The sequence below is a fragment of a genome, unplaced genomic scaffold (genome assembly GCF_019419815.1).
Source record: "Pyrus x bretschneideri cultivar Hongxiangsu unplaced genomic scaffold, Pyrus_bretschneideri_v1 Contig1, whole genome shotgun sequence".
Lineage (NCBI taxonomy): Eukaryota > Viridiplantae > Streptophyta > Magnoliopsida > Rosales > Rosaceae > Pyrus > Pyrus x bretschneideri.
The window spans coordinates 7,335,634-7,347,007 of record NW_025999390.1 but is presented as its reverse complement, the minus strand read 5'-3'; the positions used below and the strand labels follow the sequence as shown (position 1 = coordinate 7,347,007).

The 11,374-nt window shown below is 39.2% G+C and overlaps 2 protein-coding genes across 2 annotated transcripts; one reads left to right on the top strand and one right to left on the bottom strand.

Moving 5' to 3' along the window:
• Positions 1-473: 473 nt before the first annotated feature.
• On the bottom strand, positions 474-2,674 carry LOC108867204 (protein OVEREXPRESSOR OF CATIONIC PEROXIDASE 3). The gene is made up of 4 exons (XM_018647354.2): positions 2,296-2,674; positions 1,789-2,205; positions 1,016-1,345; positions 474-895 (listed from the first exon to the last, which is right to left on the bottom strand). The coding sequence occupies exons 1-4, from the start codon at positions 2,488-2,490 to the stop codon at positions 755-757; spliced, it is 1,083 nt and encodes a 360-aa protein (XP_018502870.2). The 5' UTR covers positions 2,491-2,674; the 3' UTR covers positions 474-754.
• Positions 2,675-6,809: 4,135 nt separating this feature from the next.
• Positions 6,810-9,452, top strand: LOC103946679. The gene is made up of 3 exons (XM_009357442.3): positions 6,810-7,082; positions 8,208-8,439; positions 8,957-9,452. The coding sequence occupies exons 1-3, from the start codon at positions 6,955-6,957 to the stop codon at positions 9,257-9,259; spliced, it is 663 nt and encodes a 220-aa protein (XP_009355717.2). The 5' UTR covers positions 6,810-6,954; the 3' UTR covers positions 9,260-9,452.
• Positions 9,453-11,374: the final 1,922 nt, after the last annotated feature.

Below are 11,374 nucleotides of genomic sequence, written 5' to 3'. Positions count from 1 at the left end.
GCAGCGAGTGCTGCATTTGAATGGCTATAGGCCTCGAGTCCACCGGGTTTGGCACTTGGGCAGGGCCTCAGCTCTCTTGAGTCGGCCCTGCCTTCGTCTCTTTGCAACACTAACTTATCGTCCCAGATCAACCCCGACGATCCTTGTCTCCTAAATGTCGATGCAGACCTTGCTAACGTTGCCATGGCCTTCTCTCGGACAGTCGTGAACTTGTGATGGTATTTGGTTTGTGCAGGAATTGTGGTAATACCAATCTAGATGATTAGGCTATTATATATAAGAGAGGAAGAGAGAAGATTCCAAAGGGAGAAGAAACCGAAAGAGGTCAGGGGATGGCATCTAAACGAATAACACGCTTTGAATCGGTCTAATCTTATGCTTGAAGTTGTTGCTTCTATTAAACTAATGTTGTAAACATATTCTGTTTGTCTTTTAGTGTAAGATCAAAGCTCTCTCTAGGCAAACGAAGAAGATAGAGGTCAAATATTTTTCATTACCAACGTTTTCTGATACCAAATATTATTTCGAACTAAGGGAAGACTTCATTCAGCTAATCTTTTTCTTTTGGGTACATTGGATGTGAATGAAACCATAATCCGAGCTAACATACCCTAATCCAAATTTTGTCCCCACCCGTCATCATCAAGCTAGCCCGAGGCCAACACAGATGTCACAAAAACAAAAATAAGGTGAGACTTAAACCCTATCAGATGTCATTATAACCATTTAAGTACCTGATTTACACATTGGTTCACTAGACAGTATTAGGGGCAGGCCGTTGATAGGGAACCCGAGAATCTGGAACGCCTTCCTCAGAACGTTTGTCTTCAAACCATTTCACAACTCTTTTGCGGGGAAGGTTTGTCACATGCACTATGCTGCTGACCATTGCATTCTGTATCACATATCAAACATACAGAGCATGAGGAAACCGCGAACAAGTTCTTTTAGCTCAAATATCAAATGAAAGTGCATTATATCGTTCAAAATCAATCAGCATAAAACATTCACTTACAGTGGGCCGCTTTGTTTTTCTATAAACGCTTTCAAGGGTTTCAACTTGCGCTTTCTTCAGTCTCTTTTGAGCAAAAAACTTTTGTTGCCTGACATGAACGGGCACCTTCACTGCAGGTTCAAGCTTTACAGAATCTGTAGCCGTTTCCACCACGGTTTCTCGAGTTGCTTCCACAACAGCTTCTACAGACTTTGTTTGGGACACAGATATCACTGTAGCAGGCTCATCAGGTAAAGCAGCACACATCATCAAAAGACTAGGAGGGGGTTCACGAAGCAATTCGAGAACAACAGCCCTGTCAAGACAAAGCTCAGCTGCAAGAGTTTTTATCTGCAACAAAAAGGAAAAGCGAAAATTGAAATTGATTACAGTATCACACTTGCCAGCATAACGAAAAACCCCCAAATAACGGGAAGCAAATTTCCACGAATACTAAACCAGAGTTTACATAACGTGGTTATCTATTTTTGACTACCAAGTAATAGAAAAATATGTTTTTCCTATCTATTTCTCGTTCATCCACACTTCGATTACGAACTTGGGTTTATAATTTTGAGCACTCACGCCTATAATCACCACATTTCCTCGGCCTCCTTAGAACTAGAAAACTTATTTTTGAATCAAAGAATCACTATCTAGCAGGATATGAAGCATCCTTTATCTTCAATGTCGTCTTCAGTACAGTAAATGTTTGAAAATTATCAACAATTACACAACTTTTCACATATTCATCAAACAAAATCTCATATTCAAAGACAAACGGAAACACTTACGCTGGTTTTGCGCCGACCAACTTTCAAAGCCGCCGCCAATCTCCGCAGCTGCCAAGTCTTCAACTTCACCGGACTTTCCTCTTCCTCCTCCTCCTCATCTTCATCATCATCATCTCCTTCTTCTTCTTCTTCTTCTTCGGCATAGCTCTCAACAACAAAGTCGTCGTCGTCATCATCCTCCTCTTCATCATCGTCATCGTCGTCATCAACATCATCGTCACCGTCAATTCCCAGTGCCTCTGCAACTTCCTGTTCGAGCTTCGACAGCTCTTCTTCCGTTAAATCCTCCTCGTCAAACGATGCGTCGTCGTTTTTGAGATCCTCCTCCAGCAGCCTAAACAGCGCATCTATCGCATCCTCATCCACATCCTCCTCCTCCACCTCCGCCTCCTTTACCTCCTTCTTCCCCAAACTTTTCTACATTTAACCACAATTCAAAAGCAGAATTTCAGCTTTTTTCAAAACAGAGAAAGCACTTTACAAAAAAGCTCATTTCTTAGTTCTTACCTTCTTCATCTTCGTTTTGGAGGGCGCGACTTCAGCGCGGTGGTTCCGGCGGCGAGCCAAGGCGAGCGTGGACGAAAACCGAGTCGGAAAGTGACGTGGCAGTACCAGATTGGTGGGTGGCCGTTCTCTGAGGGAAGACGGCAACGGTAGAAAGTGAAGCCCCTTGGGTGTGTTGAGCGCCGAAGCGAAAGCCATTTTGCTGTCAGTGCAAAGAATACGGGATGGGTATGTTTTCGCCGCCAAACGGTACCGTCTTAAAGGTCGTAGAACCGCACCGCTTCCTGCCCGAACGCCGATGAATAAAACCAGCGCCGCCTTTCTGCCTCCGGGTTCAGGATTTATCTACTTCTTTCCCAGTGTCCGTGTAAACTGTCTAAAGCGTATTCAAAACGACCGTACTTTCGCGCGTTTCGTAAGCTTCAGTATGCTATAGGCTTTAGCCCTTAGCTCTAATTACCTTTTACTCCTCTTGGGGAAAATAACGCAATTCTCACACTGCATTTTTACAAAATCGCATCATTTTATGTTTTTCGTCAATAGTCTTTCTATTCTTGGGTTAAATTAGTAAACTAACAGGATATGGAGATCTGGAGATCTGTAAATCGTGTTCATTCATCGTACATCGTACGGTTAGTTTTTGTCAAGTACTGTTTGTATGATTTTTGACCATATGATTCACGAATTTCAAAAATCTTCACAAAGAGGATCCGGATTCATTGATAAATACTAGATTTCTAACTTTTTATGGTCACCACATTATTTATGTCAAATTATGCGATTAGTTGTTATTTCAAGACTCGTTACGAATTAAGAAAGCAGTAAAAATTTATGTTGACTATTTATATAAAAAAACAATCTAACACCTACCCCATTGTACTTAGAACAACTCGATCCCGTGTGGGTAGGCCGGCTCAAAGCCCCCAAAACATACCAACACCCCTCTTTTCTCCTCCAGCCCAGCCTAATAGGCTGGCACTCAGCCCAAGCCAGGCCATAGACCGGCCCAAAATGTGCTGAGCAATCAGTTGCCTTCTGTGACATCACGTTGGCATCAACATGACGTCACAAGCCATCTTCTACAGTAGTTTCTGGTTTCCCGGCGCCACCAGAAGACCCCCTTCGTCGTCTTCTCTGTTGGACTCCGCAACCACAATCCCAACAACACCACCCTTGTTCAAGGCTCATCAAGCTCTTGATGTACATCGACACGCCGTGAAGAATGGAGTTTCCTTTTTCGTCTTCATCACCGCGCTAGATCCGAGCCATATAGTTGATTTCTCACTGTTGAAGAAGTCGATTTCTCATTGCTAAAGAAATCACTGGCTTGTGGTTTTGGTGGTGAAGGGAGAGGGAAGGACAAAGGGGGAAAAGAGGGTGAGGATGAACGGTGGAGAGCTTGGGGACGCAAATGAAGTTCTCTGCTTTTCCATTTTTTTTTCCTTTTTTCTTAAGTTTTAAAATAAAGTCTGAAATTAAAAATAAAATTATTATTATTTTATTATGGCTTTTTCTATTAACACCCCACAAAATGTTGAATGCACCCCACATAAAAATTTAATGTTAAATGACTTATATACCCTATTATGCAATGAAAATTTCGACCTTATTAGGTTTTTTTTTAAAAAAAAAATCTAAACACACCCCAAATCACTTTTAACATATTATTTATCTTCTTCAACTATCAAAACCTCTCACTCTTCATTGTTAAACAAAACTCTAACCAAGCTATCTGCGTTATTTTATTCTCTGATTTTGATTTCAAAGGAGATTAGTACTACATATCTGCTTGTGATTTCCTAGGAAACTATACTACCCAAGCCTATTATTGATTGATTTAAGCTTAATATTTATTTACAATTCCCAGAAAACCCGATTATTTGAAAGCTTCTCTCTTAGGAAATTTTCACCATTTTCAATGGTGAATTACTGCAACATAACTTATTCTATTCAATGCTTAATTACTGCAATATAACTCATTCCGTTCAATTGATGCCTCTCAAGTGAAGGAAAATTTGTGAAAAACATGTTCATTTAAGCAACATCAATAGCATGCAATTAACAATTAAAGGCGGAATCATGCTTGTATGCACTTAAAACAAAACATTTACCCATGAAATTCAAAGCCTAGTAGATAGGTGAACCAAGACTCAACTCAAAACAAAGTGAGTTGAGAAATCAATACCTTTGTAGATTCCTCTTTGCATAAGCAAAGGCTAATCACCCAAAGAGAGGGCCTTCATTCCTTGCATCTTGGATCCATGGATTTGGATGGATGAAAAGGTTTCTCCAAGTTCCCAAAATTGAGAACCTCTAAGTCTCCACACCAAGGTATATTGTAGAAGAAATGAGTGACCTAGAGGAAGTAAGATTGCTAGCTATTCCCTTCTAGATTGGCCGGCCTCTTTGAGAGCAAAGGGAGGTTTTTGTGTTCTCATCTTTACTCCCTAGAAAACCCTAAGGATGAAATGGCTATAAAGATGTCTTTATACCACCTCACAATGGAGTGGCAAACTTGCAATTAAGCCAAGTTCACTACCCTCCTCTAAATGGCCGGCCTAAGGGGATTTTATTGGGCTATTTGGGCCTTTGTGAATCATTATTCATTAAGTTGTCATACAACTTAAGTCAATGGACTTGACGTTCGAAGCCCATTGGGCCTTAAGGTCCAAAACTATCCCGAGGTCTTTTAACGAACTTATTCGTTTGATTAATAATCATATTAATTAATCCTTGCCATAAATAATTAAACCATTTAATTATTCTTACTCATCTCCGTTGAATCTTCAATCTCTACCTTATACGGTGTACGATCCATTAGGTTCCTTTTAGCGAGGCAGTGGGTGATTCAAACTCTTTCAAATCGATTGTGAATTGAAACTTACTTTCAATTCTCCCGTTAGTGATAATACACTTTTAGGGCTTCCACAAACCATGAGTGACACCTAGCAGCATATCATGGTTACCCAAGCTAATCAGAAGAGGTGGAGAACCTATTCAGTTTAGGATTACAAATGCAATACGGTCTTTCTCTAATACAATACTCTTGACCACATTGTTTGGTTTGATAGTTTATTCATGTCTACTATCCAATGTGAATCTTGTACTTACATGATTACCTTGAATGTGATCTGGAACGCATTCCAACATCTCATTCATACTCTGGCCAGAGATTCTAAATCATATCATAGAGTATTCTCCCTCAAACAGTTTGAAGGTTAGAGATCCCTTGTTGCGCATTCACTTGCCTCCATGGCTAAGTGGCTTAACCCCAACGATGCCGTGGACACCTTGATAGAGTGACGTTGACATAATCAAAGATTAAGGACCTAACCACAAGACAACTGTGATGTCTCAGGTCAAAAGACTAATTTGCATTATCCCAACCATGAGTTCTCATGTGACATGAACATGAGAACTCTTCGTTGATCGTGTTCAGTGAACTCATTCTCTATTGAGCACCTACGTACTTGTCTTGATGTCACACACACCAATGACTCGAGACTAGTCACTCTCCCTGAGAGAAGACATAGCACGTACTGATCTTAACGGACTGTCAATGCCCAATTGACAATCCTATGATCAGGAACGTTTAGGATGTGTCAACGAAAGAATGGTCTCATGAATCTAACTTCTTTAGATCGCATTCTTCCAATCACATATTCCTTGGACTTATCGTTTAAGCATATAACATTTATATTAGACGGCTCAAACAATAATCTTTGCCCTTTACATTTAAACTACATTAGTTTGAAATGAACTACATTAGTTTGAAATGTCTGTAAAGTATCATCATATGATTGGTTTTAGGGCACATTTCCAACATCAAGTGACTATTTTCTTCTTTCCACATCAATCACACAGAATGTTAGAGTTTTACTCCAAATTCAATTTAATTTATAAAAATTAAAAATGAGTATTATAAGATTTGAAGAATGTGGGGGTGTGAGGGTAGTTTGAGAAAGTATGTGAGGGTGTCGTAAGATAATTTTTAATTGAAAAAACAAATGTGAGGTGTATTAAGTACGTGAGGTGTTAATATAATAAGTCTTATTATTTTATAATAAAAATCAGTATTTTAATAAAATTGACTAGGTTATTTTTTGTTAGGGGTGGAGATGCATTTGGCCTATTACTGTTCATTGAGATCTATTATTGTTCACTGAATGAATTAAGCAGGCTGGATGTTGGCGCATTTTTTTAGGGGTGGACTTTCTCTTAGTGAAAGATGAGACGATCAAGTTGTCAAAAATACAGGTATGATTACAAATGTTGTATCTCCCTTAGTAATTCAGTTACATACAACATTCAACTATCAATTTTTCAAATCATTTTGTAATAAATGCTGTAAAATAAAAATTTACGAAAACACAAAAATTTGTACTATTTAAAATTTTAACTTAAAAGTGTAACATGAGAAAATAGAAATCCGCCGGTATAGTTTTAAAAATCAACACAGGCTTGAGTTGGTAAAATGTTAGTTTATACTTTAGCCGGCCCCGAAACCGCTTTTTCAAAGACAAACGACGCTGCGTTGGAGCAGAACTCCGTCGTTTTGGTTTTGCCGTCCACAGAAACGCGTACCAATAGTAATTCTACCATACCAAAGTGAGTCTCATAACTCGTTTCTGTCATAGTTTTTGTCTGAACTAAACCGAAAGTATGGCAACGGTTCCATCTCCACCGTCATCCGCATCGTCAAAATCGTCAAAGGGATGGATAAACAGCATCTCAGCAATCGCCTCTCGCGTCTACTTCTTCCTCATCATTCTTCAGATCCCGCTTTTCAGGTACTCCAGTTCTCACTCCATTAATCCCCACACTCTCTGTATCCAAATCTGTGTAATTTTCTTCTAATTTTGATATAATCCCTAGTTGTTCAACTTGCTTGGCTATCTGGGTTTGCTTTATTTTGCTAATTTCCATGTTTTTGCATCCGGGTATTTGGTAGTTTTTCGGTTTATCGAATCTTGGTCGGTAAAAGTTTGAAACCCTCTGTGGGTTTGTCTGGAATTTGGATGCACATTTTGAAGCTATTGGGACCGTATTGTTGATTTGGAGTTAGATTTTACTGAAGGATTAAGTATATTATTTGTTTTAGATTGGTCGATCGAAATTTGTGATACCCGGAGTTTGGCTTTTGGATCTGCAAAAAGGGATTTAGTTTAGCAGTTGAATTGATACACCTCTCACTCAAAACCATTCGGAATCTGGATCAGACAATTTACAGCAGTGGATGAACTGAGATAGGCGTAGTGAGAGTTGACTTGTGCTTAGAGGAAGTGTATATTTACTGAAAGTACTTCTTTAGGGAACTTATTTCTGAGAAGCGGGTAGGATTGCTTTGATTTTCAAGTATCCATATTTATAGGTTCGTGTGGAACCTGTATTGATCTGGAAATGGAGGTTGATTCCCGTGGTAGAAAACTTATTCGGGAATTTTAGGTGTTCCGCAGTGCGTTTATTTGAACTGATATATTGTATTGGTATTGAGCTGTTAAGTTTTAGTATTCATGTAGTACGATATCTATTTTGTTCTTTGAACCTCCATTATTTACTGCAGGATTATAAATCCTTTTTGGCTTTCTTGTTTATTACATACTTCATACACATGCTCATAACTTGTTTTGACTCCGTACTGAATTTATCACCTCCACGCATCTATTCTCTCATTGCATCTGCATGCGTGGTGACTGTTAAGTACCTTTTCGTATCATAATTGAGCACCGTTTTCATCTTAGTTCAAAAGACACTTTGTTCCTCTGGATAGTCTTGATCAGAAGAAGAGCATCAAAATCATTTAAAATCTTTGTTCGTTTAATTTCTGTGCGGATGCATTTAGAAGAAAAAGAAAAATTATAACTCTCTGTGTTCGTCTTGATAATTTTCTGTCTCTTCCTTTTCTATTGTTACAGAGTTCCATGCAGATCTGGCATGTGTACCACACCGTTGCATGTCACATCTTCCCAGCTGATTGCAAGTGAAATCTTTCCTGTTACTGCAGTCAAGGCCCTCCTCTACCCCGGAGCTGTTGCAAATGGACTTGCAAAAAACATGACTGTCCCAAGTTGGAATAACCTATTGGACGTCTATAACTTGACTAGTGCAAAGGAAGCCTCTCCAGTTACTGATCTCCAGCGCTTAGAGGTTCTATTTCTCAACTGACACTTTCCCCTTTCCGTTGTTTAAATGGATATTCAAATTCTATATTGAGGAAGCCTCCAATTTCTTGTTTATTCAGTGTTGCTGTCTTACGAATTATTACTTTTTGGTTCTATTTGTATTCTTTTCCACTCAATTTTCCAACTGTGACTGGGAGTCGTGTCTACTTTAGGAAGGTTAATTTTCTTATCCAGTTGGATTGATAATGATTAATGAGTATGATAGGAAGCTAATTTAGGAAAATCAGACGATCGAGTAATTGTTTTGTACTTTGTTCTATGCTGTCAAGGGATTCTTTTATGCAGATGATTTGCATCGAGGATCCATATTCATCCTAAAGTACCTGGCTGAAATTTCCTCTCCCATGATTTTCCTTGGACGGGCATTAGATATGCCCTGGAGTTCACATAGAGTTCAATATCAGCACTAGCAAACCAATAGGATTTCATGTTTGACAATCTGAAGTAGTAATCTAATATCTGTTTTTCGATAAATTCACCAGGTTCTAGCCGGAAGTTACTTCGCTGTGGCTGGAGCTCTTGTGGGAATTCTAAAACGAGGGAGGATGAGCATGTTCGGGATGCTTCTAGTTCTCTGGGGCCTCATCAAAGAAGGGATTCTCGGAAAGCCCGTGAACACAGACCCTACAAAAGCGGTGTTTGTCTACCCAACCATGCTCATTGCTGTAATCGCTGCTTTCTCGTCTGTAAAGTACAATATGAAGAAGGCTGCCGCAAGAAGTGCACCTGCAGCTAGGCCCATTGCAAAGCCTCTTCAAAGGTCTTCAAAATCTAAGCTGAAATGAGTTCAAGTATGTAATCCATCAAATTTTTGTTCAACCTTTCGGAGTTCGTGAGGAAATTGTATGTTTCAGAACTGCATGTTTTCGTTCCAATATTTTTCGTGTTTCTGAAAAAAAAAGAAAAAATCGTCAGTGTTAAAAATTGCAGTTGTTTCTCCAATCTCTCGTATAAAAATTACAGTTGATTCTCAGATAATGCTTCCTGTTAAAATACATCTACAAAGATTCAATTCCGTACCTATATTTTCGATTGCATGGAATTTGGTCCCGATAATTTGCCCAATGTTCCAATCCGAGCGCATCTGTCAACGTCTTGTTAATTTCTTGTACGAAATCGTCGTGCACATTCTCGTATTGGATATTACTTCTGAGTTATATCAATACTAGGAGAAAAATATGTACAAACCCAGACAACCAAGTCAGAGGTAGACTGTGGAAGGCTAAAAGAAAATACAAAGAAGTAGAAAAAGAAGGATTAGGGGAAGAGGTCTGCAAATAGCGAAGAAGGCAGGTTGCTTTAGAAAATTATAGGGTGTATAGTATCGTTAGCTGAGAGAATCAAACCAGTATTAGGATTGCTTTTTCCATTTAAAATTGCTCGTCTCTTCTTAAAACTCCCCAACCAAACTCATTGTTTCATTAAACAGTCAAAACAAATTCATAACCAGCCTAACGACGTCCTTTACTTCATCTTCTTCCATGAGATTCACACCTCTGCAAATAAAAACTTGGGGTCACTGGTTGGCTTCATCTTCTTCCATGAGATTAATTAATTAATGTGGTCAGAGAATATGATTGTGCTTCGTCGTTTGTTCTTTGAAATATTACATGATATGTATTGTGGTGTATTGTTGAGTATAACGATTTATATGAGGAATGTTCGAGTATAGTGATATGATGAATTATGAATGGCTTGATCCTTGTTTAAGGTACGTAGGCAGTTTAACGATCTTGTATTATACTTTGTACCTATCCTGGAGGCGGGGTCTGTTGGATATACGAATGCTTGGTGATGCCACGTATCAATTCTAGACGGGATCGGGAGCGTGACATATATAGTTGGAATTTTTCATTTTGTCAAGACTGGTAGATGACTACTATTGCATAATTGTAATATGATTGAAAAATGGGACACTTTATTGGTTTGGTTTGGAGTGAGGTGAGAGAGGGGTCCTTAAAGTTTTAGTCAAGTGCCATATCAATTACGGTGTTGAAGCAATTTCAGTGGTGTGGGTCCCAAATCTAGCATATATGATACATCAAGGAGGGAGAAAGGAGTGCATATTTGCTCACCATAATTCTCACCACTCAACTTATTATCATTAAATGAGTTTAAAATTTGAAATTTGTGTCTATCTATTGTACAGATTTTCAAATTTAAATTCATGCAATAATGATAGAGAGAGTAGTGAACATCACCATCACTTAGAACAAGTATAGCAGGGCCTTTAGCCCGATGGACCATGGACAGAACATGACCAAATCGCTAGGGCAATCAAGTATAGCCCATGTGTGCTTTAGCGCCGGAGGGGGCCCAAGCAACAGGCCCAACACGAATCGCTGGCTCGAGAGCCCAAGGCGGAGATGATGCAAGGTTGACGTTAGGGTGACGTCAGCCACGATTTAAAACATGGGTCATCAAACCCCTCGAGGGAGAACACCGGAATATTTGGTAGGGATTCATCCCGATTCCAATCTCGACTTAAAACTCCATTAAAAATTGTAATTTAAGCACAAAAATGATGCTAAAATGAAAAGGAACAAGATTTTACCACTATGAGTAACAACCGTGGTCAAGATTGGTTGGGTTTGGTCACGGAGCTCGCCTAATTTTCTCGCCAGATTCTGGAAAAACAAAACAGAAAGCATGCACAGTGAAAAGAACAAAATTTAACCATTAAGTCTTCACTTGAAATCACAACACCAACAAGAGAATCCCAAAATTCAAAGGAACAAGGAAATCTCACCTGAAACTACAAGCTAGAGCTTGAAGCTCATGGGTCTAGGATCACTACACTTCCCAGTGCACCGATGGTGCATGCAAGGACCCAATTATGTTCCTAAAGTTGCTAGGAGTCCAAATATACAAGTTACAAGTTCACGATGTGAAGAAATGGT